The sequence below is a fragment of the Oncorhynchus mykiss genome, chromosome 5 (assembly GCF_057628025.1).
Source record: "Oncorhynchus mykiss isolate SJ-2025 chromosome 5, ASM5762802v1, whole genome shotgun sequence".
NCBI classification, from domain to species: Eukaryota; Metazoa; Chordata; class Actinopteri; order Salmoniformes; family Salmonidae; genus Oncorhynchus; species Oncorhynchus mykiss.
In genome coordinates this window covers 24,888,430-24,907,428 of record NC_143026.1, presented here as the reverse complement: position 1 = coordinate 24,907,428, position 18,999 = coordinate 24,888,430, and the positions used below count along the sequence as shown (strand labels likewise).

The 18,999-nt window shown below is 44.2% G+C and overlaps 1 protein-coding gene across 2 annotated transcripts in view; it reads left to right on the top strand.

Annotated features, from left to right (window-relative positions):
* LOC110522834 (erbin) overlaps nt 1-18,999 on the top strand; it is a 112,693-nt gene that overhangs the window by 84,312 nt on the left and 9,382 nt on the right. Inside the window, exons 12-22 of one of the 2 annotated variants that reach the window (XM_090234281.1) lie at nt 1,982-2,111; nt 2,339-2,454; nt 5,558-5,627; nt 7,502-7,601; nt 8,792-8,913; nt 9,854-10,027; nt 10,404-10,577; nt 10,685-10,799; nt 10,982-11,165; nt 11,483-13,010; nt 16,736-16,792. In XM_090234281.1, coding sequence (XP_090090407.1) covers nt 1,982-2,111; nt 2,339-2,454; nt 5,558-5,627; nt 7,502-7,601; nt 8,792-8,913; nt 9,854-10,027; nt 10,404-10,577; nt 10,685-10,799; nt 10,982-11,165; nt 11,483-13,010; nt 16,736-16,792 — 2,770 coding nt within the window. Of the gene's footprint in view, nt 1-1,981; nt 2,112-2,338; nt 2,455-5,557; nt 5,628-7,501; nt 7,602-8,791; nt 8,914-9,853; nt 10,028-10,403; nt 10,578-10,669; nt 10,800-10,981; nt 11,166-11,482; nt 13,011-16,735; nt 16,793-18,999 lie in introns of both variants that reach the window. The other variant, XM_036977110.2, reaches the window with a different exon arrangement.

Sequence of the window (18,999 nt, the reverse complement as noted above, 5' to 3'; positions counted from 1 at the left end):
CTCTATGCAGGCCAGTCAAGTTCTTCCACATTGATCTCGACAAACCATTGCTTTGTGCACGGGGGGCATTGTTATGCTGAAACAGGAAAGGGCCTTTCCCAAACTGTTCCCACAAAGTTAGAAGCACAGAATTATCTAGAATGTCATTGTATAGTGTTGTGTTAAGATTTCCCTTCACTGGATCTAAGGGGCATTAGCCCGAACCATAAAAAACACCCCCAGACCATTATTCCTCCTCCACCTAACATTACTATTGGCGTTATGCATTCAGGCAGGTAGCATTCTTCTCGCATCCACCAAACCCAGTTTCGTCCGTCAGACTGCCAGATGGTGAAGCGTGATTCATCACTCCAGAGAACACGTTTCCACTGCTCCAGAGCCCAATGTCAATGAGCTTTACATCCCTCCAGCCGACTCTTGGCATTGCTCATGGTGATCTTAAGCTTGTGTGTGGCTGGTCTGCCATGGAAACCCATTTTATTAAGCTCCCAACGAACAGTTCTTGTGCTGACGTTGCTTCCAGAGACAATTTGGAAGTCAGTAGTGAGTGTTGCAACCGACAAAAGGTCAAAGGACAAAAGGCATTCCTGTTCTGTGAGCTTGTGTGGCCTACCACTTAATGGCTGAGCTGTTGTTGCTCCTAGACGTTTCCACTTCACAATAACAGCACTTACAGTTGCCCGGGGCAGCTCTAGCAGGGCAGAAATTTGACGAACAGACTCATCCTATGACGGTGCCACGTTGAAAGTCACTGAGCTCTTCAGTAAGGCCAATGTTTGTCTATGGAGATTGCATAGCTGTGTGCTCAATTGTATACACCTGTCAGCAACTGGTGTGGCTGAAACAGCCAAATCTACTAATTTGAAGTGGTGTCCACATATGTTTGTATATATCGTGTATATTTGTATCTGTTTTATGCTAGAAACAATCTGTTTTTGCTTTAGTAATGGTGCAACCATGACAGTAACAAATCTGCGCTCGCTTTTATCTTTAGGGCACTTAAAGACAATGGTACGAAGCCTATTCATTACAACAATTATTATCTGGGTGATTATTTTTCTAGGAGCACGGTGCCTCCAAAGTATAATGTAAGGGTGCACAGAAAAATATGTAGTAGCATATGTGACCAAAATGGTTGCGCTTTAGAGCCCTGTCTGCAGTTGATAAAAACTATTCTAACTGACCTTGGCCAACCATTTCAGTTAATGTTGGAATTTTTTATGACGCGAATATAGGCCTGGGCCCAAATTCACAAAGCATATCAGAGTAGGAGTGCCGATCTAGGATCAGATTCCCTTGTCCACATAATTGTATTCATTATGATCTAAAAGGCTAAACTAATGCTAGATCAGCACTCCTTCTCTGAGATGCCAATAAGGCCCTGATCTTGTCTGTTGTTGCTCCATCTAAGAGGATATTGGGTATCATTGTACCTGTCCTTATTTTAACACCAGAGCTCCCATTGGATTCCAGGAGGGAAAACTCTGGCTCAACTCCATCTTAAATTCAGGTCCACGTGAATAATTTATGCACAGTATGTATTTTTAAATGAATGCTGGAATAGCAACCCCAGATATATTCAGAGAGTGCTGGCTTGCATATTCCTGAGCCAAACTCCAAACAGAATAATGAGAACCAGATCTGGAAGAGTCTCGGATGTAGAGTAACCTCTATTCTCCAGCGAGTATCTTTCACTCTTTTTTTTCCTTCTTTTTTTTCTTCATAAAGGGTCATATGCCGTATAGTGCAGTCCTAGACGATATTGGAACCTGACAGTTAGTCAGAAGATTCCTTGGAATGTTGGCTAGTTCGAGCAGGAAAAATACCTTTTTAGGACTCTCTTCCCCCACTGTGGTATAAAACCCTCTCGCGAAAAAAACGCCTATGGAATCAATGAGACATAAACTCTGTTTAGTTGTCCTAAATGAAAAGCCCTCCTCCTCTTTTCCCCCTGTTTCTTCCTCCTCTTCTTTCTCTATAGTCTGGCAGCCCTGGATGAGCTTGACTGTAGTTTTAACGAGATCGAGGCTCTGCCCTCCTCCATTGGACAGTGTGTCAGCATACGCACTTTTGCCGCTGACCACAACTTCCTCACACAGCTGCCCCCAGAGGTGAGCATGGGGGTCAAACACTGTGTGTGTGTCAGTGGGTGTTGGTATTATTGTGTGCACGCTGTGCTAATGTTTGCTTATTTATAAAACATGAATGCGTGTGTGTGCATGCGTGTGTGTGTGTGCATGCGTGGGTGCGCATACGGCAATTTATTGTGTCCAGCCTCAGCTGTGTGCTGATGTCTCCTGGTCTCGCTCGCTCTCTCTCTCCTCCCCACATCACCCAGATGGGCAGCTGGAAGAGTGCCACTGTGCTGTTCCTGCACTCCAACAAGCTGGAGTCTCTACCTGAGGAGATGGGAGACATGACCAAGCTCAAGGTCATCAATCTCAGCGACAACAAGTGAGTCTAACCTCCGCCTTTCTCTCCCCCAAGTCTCAGCCCCGTGGCAGTCCAGGCAGATTGTTGATGCAATCTGAAGAGCAGCCAGACAGACAGGAGACCAGATTTGATGATGCCTCTTTATTTACAAAGGTTGGCTAATCTTATGATTAGTTTGGGGCAACTCATCCGTCTCACTCCCCTGTACTCCTATTTTTCCCCTGTCTCTCCCCCTTTTACTTATGTTTTGCCCCCTGTCTCACCCCCGTCACCCCCATCTCCACCCTGCTACACCCCTTATCCCAGATAATACAGGGGAACAGGAATCACCATAACACAGGGGTAACAAATGTGTCAAGGCATTGTTGAAAATATTGGCATATACTGTAGATTGCAAGTTAATCAGTAGTACTATCAGCGTAAGGTAACAGATTTGTCCGAGTTGAATGAGGAGTCACATACACTGCAGGAGAGGCTATGCTCGTCCTCTCTTTCTCTTGCTCTATCTCTCTCCAAACTAGCATCACATAGTGTCTCCCCTATATTAATTTAGCAGATGCCCCCAAGTCCTAAAATGAACACCAGCCACCTGCCAAATGCAGGTAGATTTTGGCAAGATGGTAAGATGTCTATTTTACCAGCCAAGTTGGTGGGTGGTCAGGGCTCCACAGTGCGAACATTTAACTCATATGTGTGAATAAAAATAGTCAATTATGATCACATTTATAGTAAAATAAATGCTGCAGTAGCGGCTTTCAAAGTATTTCTGCCATTTTGTTTCATAGCTGGTTAATTTAATCTCACAAAGTCAAAGAACTACAAATCCTATATAGTCTATTCCGACTCGCGCTGCAACACTGCCTGTCTAGGGGCTGTGTACACATGAATAGCTGAGTGAAAGATCATTTTTAGAAGCGCTGCGCAGTCATGAAAGTTGGTCTAATTTTACTTGAAACGAAAGTCTACTTAAGTGAAACTTTGTCCTTGTGTTTCTTGGCTATTCACATTGTTTTGTTCACAAGCTAGGTTGTTTTTCAATGTTTGAGTTTCAACTGCTAGGAAAGAGGAGACAGCGCTTCTACTACAAGCTGACTAGACCGGGCATGCTCTTGCGCCATTGCGTACATGTTGATGATTTTGTCCATCCACACCAGACGTGCAGGTTGAAATATAATATAACTCTGAACCACCTATATTAATTTGGGGACAGGTATAAATGCATGAAACATTCATGGCGCGAGCATTATGTGCGCGAACGTTGCACAATAAATGTACACGGTCATGTTATTCAGAGCATATACTGAGCTGAACTGAGGTCCACACTCCAGTCGGTGGTGATAATGCACTTTTAAAGTTGGTTGCCAACCGCCATATAAAGTCCAAAGAGAGATTACTAGAAACTAACTAGGTTTACCCTTTTTTCTCTGTGGATTAATTGTCAGGACCTTGTGCATTTCAGGACAAATTAGCTAGCAAAAGCAAGCTAGCTAAATGGCCATGAATGTTTAATGCGTTTCGACCTGTCTCCAAATTAATATAGTTGGTTCAGTTTGTTTTGATATTTCAACCTGCGTGTCCTTATCGCGTCTGGTGTGGGTGGACAAAATCAACATGCACACTATGGTGTACCGCATAGCCGGCCTAGTCAGCATGTCAGTCTCACAGGCACAAAGTTGTTTTGAGAAGACTCACTTCACAGAAAATGAAATTAATCAATATACTGTAGCACATTACTTCTTACTAGTAATACAGTTATTGTTTTAGGAACATTAGCATGCTCATCTGTAATTTTAGGAAAATAAAACCATTTTTGTCTGATTTAAAAACTCTTGAGTGGCTGGTGGACCAAAAAGTACATTTTATGTCCTGCTATATTGTTACTGCCAATCCAAAAAATAAGTCTAAAACCTGATATAAAGTATATGGAAAAGATAATGGAGTAATATATTTTCATTATTTAGAACTAAGAACCACCAAAATAAAAACAAGACAGTAAGGAAGAATAAAACATATAGAACAAGATCACAGCATAAACCATGGCAAAATGTGTAGAATTGCAGGAAATTTGCTTTAAAACTACATTCCTGGGGGAAACACTGCTAACCCAATCTTTAATCGACACAACTCTTTTTCTTGCATGTCGCCGTAAACATCAGTCAATTCAATATGATTCATTATTTCTGGTGCTCTCAGAGCGTTTCATTCGAGCGCTCCAGTAGTCTACAGACTAGTTTAACACAGTAGTTAAAATGTCAGCAGTCTCCCAGCTGCTCCCTTTGTTGTGCAAAGCCATGCTACCGTTGCCACATGTGCCTTGTAAAACATGTCCATCCAGCTTATTGGAACCAGCGCTGGCACCAGAGCAATCTCCCTCTGCTGCGCCCGCCACCAAAGTGGATTATATAAGGCACTAAAAACACACAATTGTGTCAACAATAGAGGAAAATGTCAGAATCAGAATGCATTCTCCCACCTTGCACACAAACACACATGCGCACACTTACACACACATCGTGAAAGTTAATCATTGGTGCATAATGATACAGGAATGAAATCCTAAGTTTGGACCAGGAAGATTAAGTAGATTGATTTAAGACTCTCACAAAACCCCAATTCCTTCCTGATGGAGGTTATTTCCAGGGGTTTTTCTAGGCAGTGCCCTAGAAAGAGACACAGTGGCCATGGCCTTTCCACTCGCTAACAGAAGCATTAAATAGATTTTACCATGACTCGGCAGTAACCCTGCAGCCTGCTGGAATTAAGTTCCCATCCTCCAGTTTTTATAGAGAGGAAGAGACCCGTTTATTACCCTGGGACCACTCGTTTTGCACTCTCCACTTTGGCGTCGGAGACACAACATGATGTTTAGGCTTATCTGATTCTCTGTGCACTTTAGAAAGTTGTCCTATAGATGTTAGACATGGTACTCAAAGATTTGGGCCATTCTTAATATCGGACGGCAGTATCTCTCAAGTAAGTGTGGTTAAAGTCATTATGGATACAGAAACATGGTCATGTGCATTACTTTTATTTGTCAGGTGAGATCTGTCCCATATCTTTCTGAGGTCGGTAATGTGCTTCATGACTTTTACTATAACGCCTTTCTCTGTGTTTCTCTGTCCAGATTGAGGAACCTTCCCTACAGCTTCACCAAGCTTAACCAGATGACTGCTATGTGGCTGTCTGAGAACCAGGTGTGTACACAGCCTCTTGGTTTTCACTATGGGGCTTTCAGGGCATTATTCTGTTTTTCATACAGGCTATTTCTTTACTGGTAGGGAAATCTCTTTAGTGAGTGTGGTTACATGCACACAAGAATGTGATTATTGTGGCTAGTCAGATTAATATAATAGTTTGATTAAAATGTTTACATGCTTTGCAAGAAGAACGAATTCCCTAATAATTATGTTTACTTGGACACATCTGAAATCAGGCTACCTGATGGCACTTTAAAAATGCAGAAAATCACCAAGCAAAACAAACGTTCTACTATTTTATTTTTGGGAAGGATATTTGATTCTTAGTTCAAACATATAAAGTTTGTATTTGAAAACAACTTCTAAGACACGTACGTTCAGTTGTTCTGAACACACTTTACTCGTGCTAAAGAGGGAGGCTGGTTCGGCTGCTGCTAGCACATGTACATATCAAATACACAGCTGGAACGCCGATTAACGTGTTTACATGTCCTAATTTGAAACATTGTTCAGAAAACCAGGTGTTTTAATCGGCGAATGCTTACTTCGATTTAGACCTTAACGCCGATTTAAGATAAGCAGAGTAAGGTGTTTACATGACTAGTGCATAATCTGTCTACTGCCATAATCAGTTTAATATCTAATTATTAGTCTGCATGTAAATTTACTCATTGTTTGTATGGAGCGTAGAAGTGCTTGTTGTTTTATGACCCTCTTATTTCAAAATCCTCCCTCGAGTGTCATCAGAATGGTATGAGTGGGAGGGAGAGCTGTAATTGAGTATCTGACACACACACACACACACACACACACACACGAGTGGCCACTGAGCTGCTCTCAAACGTGTGGACGGCAGTGCACTTCCTTGTCTCTCTGCTCCTCAAATGGTGTAATGAAACATTTGGCACATTTGGCACCCCTACAGTAACTGTTTCTCAGGGGGTCGAGAGCGGCCAAGTGTAGTTGTGCAACCAGCAGCTCCCGACAGCCAGCCTCAGACTAATCCCATTGGACACAGTACAACCTGTCAAAACACAGCTTAAACCCAATAAAACACTTTCACGGTATCTAATTTCACACACCATATTGCATGGAGGGCCTTTCTCCAAAGCCCCAAGCTAACAGCCATTGACCACTCACTGTGCTGAGAGGATTTGACCAGAGACCGGAGAGAGAAAGAGGCTCTCCTTAAAACAAAGAGACATGTTTTGATTGAATATAGGTTGGATGGCCACGTTAGTCCAGCAGTCCACTTTTTCAGAAGAGTTGATGTTTTAATTGCAGCCCTGGGCCCATATTCACAAAGCGTTGGAGTAGTAAGGGTGCTGATCTAGCATCGTTTGTGCCTTTCTAATCATAATCAGTAAGAAAGGAGAGACCTGATCCTAGATCAGCACACTTTGTGATTACAGGCCCAGTTCTTCCCCAGTGGGTTTTAATTAGGAGGTTGTGGTAATGATGTGAACGGGGGTTAGCTCCTGCCAGCTGGGCTTCTTATTGATTATCTACTGTGGTTTAATTGCCCAACACAGTCAGAAACACACACACACACACTACAGAGTTTAATAATCAACCCGGATGTCTCTGGTTGAAGTCAGCCAGGTTGAGGAAGGCTTGAGGAAGGCCTAAAGCTCTGATCATCTCCTAATGCTACTGTCCAAAGCCCTTAGTGTACCTGGAAACCAAATTAAATGGATGATTTCCACCAGTGAATATGTAGACCTATTCATGAAAGATTCCTATGACTGTTCTCTCCCTTGCTTATTTGACAAACTATTATTTGTCAAGACATTTTCATGACAGTTTTCAAAAGCCATCGGTATTATTATACCACTGTCTTATGTTCTCTCTCTCTCTCCCCTCCCCCACAGTCGAAGCCTCTCATCCCTCTGCAGAAGGAGGAGGATCCAGAGACCCACAAGACGGTTCTCACCAACTACATGTTCCCCCAGCAGACCAGGACAGAGGACTGTGAGTACTAGACAATCTGGAGTTTCAAACTAATACAAAGACCTACTATCTATGGGCTAGGTCCTGTTCTAACACCTTTACAATACATCTCTCCTTGTGGTGATAACTGATCTATATAGTATGTGTTTAGATACACAAATGTCATGTTTCCCCTCCTATTTCATTAGTCTATATATGGCAGATCAGGGATTATTAAAATAACTGGGCCACCATCGAGGTCGGTCACATCCTACTAAATTCCAGGCTGACTGTTGTTTCAGTGCCAAACTTCCAGTGTAATCGCTACCACAATGATCATATTTCATTATCTGCTTCTCATTCTTTATCTTCCTCCAATCATGAATTTGATCATGTGATTCCGGCAACCAGGAAGTGATTGTCTTGGATGGTTGTTGTGTTGGCCACATTATCTCCTTTATCTGAGGAGGAGGGGGGGGGGGGGTAGAAACACAATCCGTTACCCCTCCTTCTCTACATATGTTACCTTGGGCACTAGGTTTACTATTACATCGGTTAGCATGGCTGCTCGCTCTTCCTCTCACTCTGACCTCCTGTTGGGAGAGGATACTGCAGCTTACAGGTGCTAGGCCTTAGAGGGGAAATTGTGAATCTTTAATCAATTTACTGCTATTGCGTTCCAATTTGTTTTTGGGGCACCTGCCAGATCTAGTCAGCCCCTTAATTGGAATGTCGGTGCTTTGAACATTTTGGGCCTGAAACAAGCTCTCATTGTTGGCCGGGAACAGAGGCAAATCTCCAAAATTGAAACTAAATGGATTCAGGACGGGGTGAGATTAAAAAGTCTTAACCTGTTTCCGAGCAACACAACTTTTGTACTGCTCTGAAGTGGAAACTTGGCTTCAAACACAGCCCAGGCTTAGAGAGAACTGGTCCGGAAATCATGACTGAGCTGAGTTGTCAAAAACAAACATAATTCTCACCTGTATTTTTAATACTCTATTAACTTAACTTACACAACCATGTTTGGATATCAAGTGGTATTGATAACACAAATATACATTTACAAAACTGAGAATGTGTTAATTAGTGGTATATAACTGGTAAGGTTTCATAACATTTTATTCAATTCTTTAATTTTATCTCTAGATGTATGCTTAACAAATGTAATTGGAATACTGCATAAAGGTTTGTGCAGCTAGAAAGAGGATGTGTGGTGTGTGTCTCCTCAGGCATCCCTAACTCTGACAGTGAGAGCTTCAACCCCTCTTTGTGGGAGGAGCAGAGGAAGCAGCGGGCCCAGGTGGCCTTCGAGTGTGATGAGGACAAGGATGAGAGGGAGACGCCTCCGCGGGTCAGTACTCAGCCCGCACATACACACACTTGCAGACAGCGAGAGGCACCCGCTTACGTACATAAATGCACACACGCTGATACACACACACTTGTGTACACAGTATGCACACACCATCTCTTTCCTCACTGTGTTGTAGATTGTAGCTAGTGTGGTTGACAAAGTGTCAGAGGGTGATATTATGCAAATGTGAGCGAATGAAAGTACATGAAAAATGATGTCCAGTTTGTGTGTGAGGAAAATGAGGGTCAAATAACCTTGCTCTGTACTCACAATGCTTACGCACATTACACAGTCCTCATTACTAAGTTGTCAAGGTTGTTGAAACACTATGGCAAGGGATACAAATGGGCTTTCTGGTGTAAAAGCAAGTTTTTTTGTTGCTGTCTCCTGTTAGAATGTAAAATCTAGGTCTGTTGAGTCACCTTATGTATCAGAAGGGGCTTCAAGCTACAGCCACATTACCTATCACAGATTGGCCTTCCCCTCTTCCCTTGTATTAAAGAGAGATGTCTGCATGTTACTGCCTGTACCGGAGTCTCTAAGGAATGTCCAGTTGTCCAATGTCTATGGTCTCACACTGAAATGGAAGCTGCTTGCATTTCATAGTGAGGAGGTTCTGAATAATTTTTTTCAAACCAATTGTGGTGTTTCACACAGTCTCACACAGTCTCCAACGTGTGCCACTGACACAATATGGCTGGCTGCAGTGCCTCTCCAGCAGACTGGGAGGACGGGCCTGCTGGGAAGAGGCACACCGCCTCTCAAGCTGTCATTTTGACTGAGGAGCAGCAGTGTCACCTCCATTGGCAGCCGAGCTCAACTGCTCCCCCTCCCTCACCCAAGTCCCTCACCCAAGTCCCTCTCCCCACCCCCTGAGGAACCCTCCTGGTTCACTGTTTTTGAGTTTTTTTTCTCTCACGTGTGCATGTCTCTTTAGGAGGGCAACCTGAAGCGCTACCCGACACCGTACCCAGACGAGCTGAAGAACATGGTGAAGACGGCCCAGTCTATCGCTCACAGGCTGAAGGAGGACGAGTCGGGCGACGAGTCGGGGAAGGATGCCAAACCTAATGAGCGGATCCATGTGGGAGTGCAGGACGTGGGAGTCAAGGTTGAGCCTATTGTCTGTAAACACTGGCAGATGTGCAAACTACACACACACACACACACAGACAACAAACAACTTGGATACAGTGTGTTGTATTGGAAAATAACCTAAGATAAAATTAAGACTGCTCCACGTGGTGTATGGTTTCACAAGTATTTGCATATAAACAAATTCTATTGGAAATACAAGGAATCCCAATGAGCCTATTGTACATTAATTCACTGTTACACTTTATTACAGTTCTGTCCAATATTTACTTGCCACCTAATTACAAGTTAGATGGGTAACAAATGACATAACAACAACAACCTAATAATAACTCTGTAATAGAAACAAGCCTGCTTTATATAACCTTCTGTTGGTTTGGGGTTTTGACCAGGTGATCGAGGCTCCCCGCGCCAATGGCAAGCAATTAGAGATGGAGCCCAAAGCACCTGTCTGTGTCCAGGACTCCACAGTACCCCTGGAGACCTCTGAATCCTACACCTCCCAGAAGACCTCACTCCGGACCTCGGACAATACCAAGACCATGAACCACGAGGACACCCTGGAGGTACGCTACTCTGAACGGTGCTACACATCACACCTCATTGGCCATACACATTATGACTCTTGCACATTTATTTTGTGGTCGTTTGTGTCAAGTCTTTTTCTCTGCAGGATTCTGAGGAGCTTTCATCTGAGGAGGAGATGAAGATGGCGGAGATGAGACCTCCTCTCATTGAGATCTCCATCAACCAGCCCAAAGTGGTGGCACTTAGTAAAGACAAAAAAGGTACCACGGCAGACACATGGCTCCTTTTAGGATTAACAACTGCTAGAAGTAGTACACGGTTAGATGGTTCTACAACTATGTAACTACTGACAAGTTGATTACATCGTGCGCCCTCAGTGTACACAGCTTGGTAACTATGAATGTGTACACACTGACCGAGTTCTCCTGTCTTGGTTGGACAGATGACGGTAAAGACGCTGACTCGTTGTTGGACGAGACAGTGGCCAACAGCAATCAGAACAACAGCAACTGTTCGTCCCCGTCACGCATGTCGGACTCGGTGTCTCTGACCACGGACAGCAGTCAGGACAACTCCCTGTGCACCCCCGAGAGAGAGGCCAAGATGCCCTTCCTACCCAAGAGCAGGTGGGTGAAGTCTAGTTTTTCTCAGAGTTTCTTGAGAATGGAGGGTGGGATTTACTTGCTATTAGGGATGTGATTTCTTTTATAATAGAAGCTCACTAGGGAGCATAGAACAGTGAAGGTTTTTTTCTCATTTGAAATGTTGGCTCAACTAAGGAAATAACTTTGGATGTGTTCATACTAGATCTAACTAAGAGGGTTGGATTTCCTAGTCATTGCGAATGTAGGCCGGGGTTCCTGCGCAGCTGCCATGCTTATACTCTGAATGCCTGAACACTCGACAACAACAACAAACCATTATGTTATGCTTTCTGTTCCAGGCAAGAGGATGAGAACATGAATCAGCAGAAGGTAAGCACCCCTCTCCTCCAGAACGGCAACGGCCCAGACACTACCCTGCAGGCCCTCCTGAAGAACCAGCAGTCCTACGAGTCCAAGCCAGAGAAGATTGTGGGGGACTACGACCTGTCCATGGAGGAGAGGCTGGCCTTCATCAAGAAGGGCATCAACAACGGCATGGGCGACGGCTACACCAAGTGGGACCAGATCAACATGAACGTGGCTAAGCTGCCGCTGCAGCCGGACAACATGGGGGTCCAACTGGATGACTGTCAGAATGGCACGAGCACCAAGGAGGCCTTTCAACACTTGCCTCCGCCGTATAACAACGAAAACTCTACGGCGCCCATTACAGACCACTTGGAGAACGGCAACCAGATGGGCGACCACTTTAACGGCCGCTCCAGCGAGGGATTGGCCGTGTCGCCCATGAGGTTAGACTCTGCCACGTCGGTGGTGCGGACTGCTTCGGCGGGCGTGACGGCCAGCAGTGACATGTCGCTGTCTCGCAGCACAGAGGAGCTGTCCCCAGTGGCCAAGGCTCAGAGCATCACCAACATCGAGACAGGGGAGATGAAGCTGTACTCCTTGGACACTGAGGGGGGCTCCTACGAGGGTGGAGTAGTGGGCAGGATGGCCGGAGCCGTACCGGGGGCACAGGGTCAAAGCATCGTCCGCAGCAAGTCAGCCTCCCTGCTCAACGACCAGCCCTTCCAGGTCTACCCCGGCTCGTCAGCCTCTTCCTCCGACCTGCTCTCCAGCTCCTCAAAGCCTCCTGTCAGCACCGGCCGCTACCCCGTCCCCTCAGGCATGGCCATGGGCCCGCTGCCTCAGTACAACGTCCAGTACACCAGCAGCGCCTTGCCCAAAGAAGGCCTGTGGACCCATAGGACCCCCGTCCCCCCCGACCAGGGCTACCTCCCTCCACCCCAGCACTCTCTGGCCAACACCAACTACTCCAACCGCAACCAGGCCCCTCCATATCCCCACCAGGCCCAGCAGAGAGGCCCGCCCATGGGGCCCAAGCAGCCCGGTGACATGTGGGCTAAGGAGAGACACCTGCCCCCCCCCGGTAGTCAGCCACGGAGCAGCACCCTGCAGAGGCAGAGCAGCAGTTCCTCCACGGCCTCTATGGGGGACCCCCGGCGCATGCAGGTTCCCGAGGGAGATTACATGACGTACAGGGACATCCACACCCTGGGCCGGGGGCCGCTGGCCATAGCCCAGACCATGCAGAGGCCTCTGTCGGCCCGCACCTACAGCATCGACGGGCCCTGTGCCCCCAGGCCTCACACCGCCAGGCCACAGCCCCATGAGCTGCCCGAGAGGACCATGTCGGTCAGCGACTTCAACTACCAGCACGTCAGCCCCAGTAAAAGGCCAAACGCCAGGGTGAAGTCTGAGCACTCGCTGTTGGACGGGCCAGGAGGACCGGGAGCAGGAGCAAGGGTACCAGTGGATTGGAGAGACCAGGTGATGCGCCACATCGAGGCCAAGAAAATGGAAAAGGTAGAGTATTTGGTGAATAGTTAATGAGCGATCTATTTGATTGTACTTTTAATTCGGTATGATTGACAATAATCTTAATGGCCAATCTTAATGGCATATCCTACGATAGAGGTCACATCTGTTTGAGTGGGAACATGAGTAAGAATATCACGTGGTTATGGTGTTAATAGCCTAGGTTGTTATTTGGTCAGTTTCTTTCTTTGATCATGTGTTAGCTGAGATGACCTCACACCGTCCATTCAGAAACCTCATGAACCACATTAAAGTCGTGTTTCTGTTTCATTATCCATCTTCATGACCTGTCCAGTTCCTTCAGACTATTGACCTCAGCCCTGGCTCCAGGGTAACCATAGCGTGACGCGCCAGCTGAGTCTGGGGGGGGGGGGGGGGGGGGTGTTCCTTAGTGTCTCTCCTTTGGGCCGTAGATGGCACAGGTTGGTGGAAGCTACAGTCTACACTCTCAGTGGCCACTTCATCATCACAGCTACTGTGGGCACCTTTAGAACGCAGCCTTAAAAGTGGCTGCAATGATGTTATCTAAGAAGCATCAGTAGCTGGGTTTCCATTCAATTGGTGACAACTTTTCATGCTAACTTTCTAGAATCTGTATAATGAAAATATGTATTTTTCCCTCCAGTGGTGTGTTTCCACCAAACATACTTATTGCGGAGAACAATCAGTGCATGATGACCTAGTGCACACAAAATGTACTTCTTCGCAAAAATGTTAATGTATTGAATACCTGTTTCCATCGCATTTTCAACTCTTTTGATAGTTTTGTCACAACAACTATTGTATTATTGCCACATGCGCTCTCGCCAACAGCTCGCAGATAAGGCTGTGCAGGTAGGCTTCTCTACATGATGAGATTATTATGGATAATTGCGAGAATATTTGTATTTGTCAAACGGCAGTCAAGCATCGATCACCATATCAAGCAGAATAAGACCCTTGATATTTATTGGAAAGGCGTATTGAGATCACCGGGCACTTTCACCACCCTGTGAAGTTCATCATCTTATTTTGTCTGAAGCCTAATAAGCTGCATGGTTACCTGAGTCGTAGTAGGAGGACCACACACCAATATAGAAAATAGTCCAAATAAAGAAGCTCTTGAATGAGTAGGTGTGTCCAAACTTTTGACTGGTACTGTATATACTGTATAAATGCATTACGAGTGACTACCTCATGAAGCTGGTTGAGAGAATGCCAAGAGTGTGCAAAGCTGTCATCAAGGCAAAGGGTGGCTACTTTGAAGAATCTCAAATATAAAATATATTTTGATTTGTTTAACACTTTTTTGGTTACTACATCATTCCATATTTGTTATTTCATAAATTTGTTGTCTTCACTATTATTCTACAATGTAGAAAATAGTAAAAAAAATAAAGAAAAACCCTTGAATGAGTAGGTGTGTCCAAACTTTTGACTGATACTGTATATAAATGATTGTTTCCCTAAGTATGTCTATGTTGTATCAGTATATTTGGAGTAACAAGCAAACAAGCTGCTACTAACGCAATGTACAAATGTTGTTGAAGCATGTGGAATATTAGCATTAACACATTATTTACATTATTTTATTAATCATTACTACTTTGTGAAATGCATGTCCACTAAAGTGTGTGTCTGTGTGTGTTGGCTGTATGTGTGTGTGTGTGTGTTGCCTGTATGTATAATGTGGTGCTCAGTATGCCCTGTCTCTGTCCTATAATTCCAATTATGCCCCGCTGAGCTGCTCTCACTACGGTAGCTCTAGGGACGTGCACCAGACAGGCAGCCAAGGCTCTCTGTTCTTTAGTGCTGCCGCAGACGGACGGCTCTACGGAGCCCAGGGCATCTGTGTGAATACTGGACTGTACTGGGGCTGGACTACAGCTCAGCCTCTTAGCTGCTAGCCTCCTACTACCCAGGAAGATCTGATTGCCGTCTCCTACCACTTTTCAGCTTTGGCCTCGTTCCAATACTTTTAAAAGGACTCTTTGTCTTTCAATTCCAAAAAACAATGCCCTCCTCAGTTAAGATTGAGCATTTTTGTGATATACCATCCTTGAGGTTGTCACTAATCTGTGCGTGATGGGATGACTCTGTTTGCGTCCATCATTCCAACCCTCAGAACTGGGATGACCTTACAGACGGATTCAAGGAAGGATGCATTTTAGAGCTATTGGGACAGGGCCTTTGTACTGTATAGCTCCTTATTGTGACGGAACCTATCTTGTTTGAACGGGGCATCTTTTATCCGTGCACATTAAGGCCACTCTACCATAAACTGTAGGCAAACTCACGGTTTCAATCTCTATCAGGGATTCAAGTAGAGGAAACTCCTAGCTGTGTAGAAAGGCATCCTGCAAATACCAATTGAGACCTGGCATATCTAGCACAATGCTTCTGTTGTATAAGTTGAACATTTTTGTAGTCTCTCAATTTATCCAAACAGTAGTAGGGTTGAAGAGGGCAGAAGCACCATTGTATTTTCCATATGAGTTTGTCTCTACTTTAACCTATTTTCTGTCAGACAGTAGCTGTGTGTCGTTATAGGCCATATGATAGGATACAGTTGGCAGTGAGATACAAACAGGGATTCCACTGGCTTGGTGTAGTGGAATCTAATTTATCCAGCTAAATCACAATCAGAGTCTGAAGCCTTTGATAAGCTGTATAGGCTACAAGTCCCTCATCTCTGCCCTGAAATAACATCACGTTGCATATTACTGAGTCGGATGTGTATAATAATAGTAGCATGTTGCATGGTACAAAATGCCCCTTTTTAAACCTGGCTTCCCTCCCAATCTATGATTCACTTATCCCAGTGCTTTATCCTACCCCCCCCCCCCCACACACACACACACACACACACACACACACCTTCCAGCACTCCAATCTAAATGTAGCGCGCCTCCCTCGCTCGTCAAAGACCGATTATCCTACCAAAAAACTGATTCTCCCCTTTAACAACACCTTGACTCATCATCAATCATCATCTCGCTTAATGCCTCCTCTTTTGATCACTTCAGAATCGCCTCTTTAACCCTTTCACTTCTTTGTGTGGAGATGAGCACTGTGTTTGTCCAATGTCAGTATGGGGTATGTAGTTGAAAGAGGAAGTAGTTGTGGTGTTAGATTGAGTCTTAGTGTGGAAAATGGCTGCAAACATTTGCACCTGGTGTTATTATGGTGTCTGTGTACGTGTGGTCTTATAACATGATGAACCATTCTTTCCTTTCCTATGTATTATTTATATAGGACACTGCTTTTGGCCATGTAGTCCCCAATGTAGGGAAACATCATCCCCATTGTTAAGAATGTTATCTTTAGACATGATTTTCATAGGTGTTGGAATTATTTAAGAGAAATTTCAGAATTAATGGTTAACACAACATGTAAATAAAATCTTACATGTAACTAACATTATTAGCCTCGATCAGATCATGGTCAACTAATTCACCTAAGACATGAAGAAATACATTCTATTTACATTTTATTAATTTAGCAGATGCTCTTATCCAGAGCGACATACAGTTTGTGCATTCATCTTAAGATAGCTAGGTGGGACAACCACATATCACAGGCATAGAACCTTTTTCCTCCATAAAAATGCACTTTCTATGCTGTGATATATGGTTGAGTGTTATTTTTAAAAATGTGCATAGAGGTGTGTTTGTCATCGACAGACAGTAGCACATGGTCTTTGTTACTAATCACTGTCATTGTTCCCTCTACAGGATGATGTGTTAGGTCCTCAAGGACAACAGGGCTACACCATGGACACCCTCCGAAAAGTAAGTGCACACTAGAGCCATATGTAAAGCATAGGACACCCATAAACCAATCTCAAATTGGTGTTTCTTTTCCTACTGTATGATATTAGGAATGCAGACCATGAAGACCAGAGGATAGTTATAGGCCCACACGGTATTGAAGAGTTTGTTAACAGAACGGTATTTGACAATGTATTCTTCAAGTGAAATTAAATCAAATCAAATCCATCATACAGCCCCTCCATAAAGTGCCTGCCTGTCTGTCCCATTTCAGCACATGCATTCCCGACCACTGTAAGTAGAGCGTGGGTTAGCCCAGTCCAAGCAGCCTGATTAGAGAGCTGGCTGGCTGAGGATTGAGGGTATTGACCCAGCAGCAGGAGTAGCGTAGCAGCACCATCCTCATCCCCACCAGTGATTAATGAGTTCTAATTAACGAGATCTGCCTTGAAAGAGATTACTGTTCAGGCCTATCTATTCTCATGGGAGATCTCTGCATCCACCAGGTCCCCCGGTGTCTCACAGAGTGGGTTGGATGAGCGTTGCTTCAGTTATACTGGTATTAAGAACTAAGCTGGGTGGAATACATTGTTGGAAGCTTAGAGCGCTCATAAGCCCAGTCCACTGAGTGGGCGTCTTGACCCTCATCACTAGGCTATATAAACAGTATGGTACGGTGTCCATGGACGTTTCGAGGAATTGAGATGTATAAAGCAAGTAATACAGTGGGGCAAAAAAGTATTTAGTCAGCCACCAATTGTGCAAGTTCTCCCACTTAAAAAGATGAGAGAGGCCTGTAATTTTCATCATAGGTACACTTCAACTATGACAGACAAAATGAGAAAAAAAATCCAGAAAATCACATTGTAGGATTTTTTTATGAATTTATTTGCAAATTATGGAGGAAAATAAGTATTTGGTCACCTACAAACAAGCAAGATTTCTGGCTCTCACAGACCTGTAACTTCTTCTTTAAGAGGCTCCTCTGTCCTCCACTTGTTACCTGTATTAATGGCACCTGTTTGAACTTGTTATCAGTATAAAAGATACCTGTCCACAACCTCAAACAGTCACACTCCAAACTCCACTATAGCCAAGACCAAAGAGCTGTCAAAGGACACCAGAAAGAAAATTGTAGACCTGCACCAGGCTGGGAAGACTGAATCTGTACCTATGATGAAAATTACAGGCCTCATCTTTTTAAGTGGGATTGTGGGATCATTTTAACAAATGTACATTTACAAACAAAACACCACATTTTCTTACCTTCCAAAAAATAAATTGAACTGTATTTTAAGACCATTAAATACCATAAATGTGTGTATATACCTTAATGTCCTTGTGTAATGTGATATTATACCCCCTAGCCCAAATATCCTGTATATTCTTTATATATAAAAATAAAGACTGCTCATCTCTGTCTTGCTGCATTCCACATCTGGGCAGCAGAACATTCTAGGCATCCGAGCGGGTATGCTGACCCGTAAAAAGAGTCTGATAATGGGCGAGTTCGTTTTGTATCGCCCGGTGCCATAGTTATGTCAAATATGCTGCTATGTTGTGGCAAGAGTAAATAGCTGAATGTAAATCAACAGCTAAGAATAACATGAAATCACTATACTGCCTGTTTGGGTCGTTCTTCTGTTTGCAATACTGAAAACAAAGTTTATACGAACATGTCAATCATGTATTTTGTGTAAAACATGTAAATAGCTATAGCTTACTCCCCTCCTGTAAAATGGAACATGAAATCGCACTTATGCTTACTGTCTGAGGCATGGAATACAATGGAACAGTTTTGTGTACAACTTGAAGTTTGAAGGCTATACCATGACCAGACAAAGGCGATCAATTAGGGGGTAGCTGCAGCCGAGCAAAAAAATCCTGCACTAATATACTTATTTTTAGTCTGGGCAAATTGGGATACAGAACTCCGTATGTATCCGTAGCCACTCCAGATACCCCTGCAGGTTGTTTGGTGATACTGCTACTGTCTCTTTTCAGTAACCGGCTTAGACAGAGCTGCAGAATGAGGTCAGTCTGCTGTCTGGGAGAATTTTAAATGGTCTGTTTCAAGAGATGTCTTACAGAGAACTACAGCCCGGCTCATAGAGAGCCCTCTTATTACACAGACGTGAAGTCCTTATCAGACGTTAAGTTATTTTATGTAAATGTCTCCTTCTGAATGCACTGACTCAATGGTCTCTTTGTTTTAATTCAATCTACTC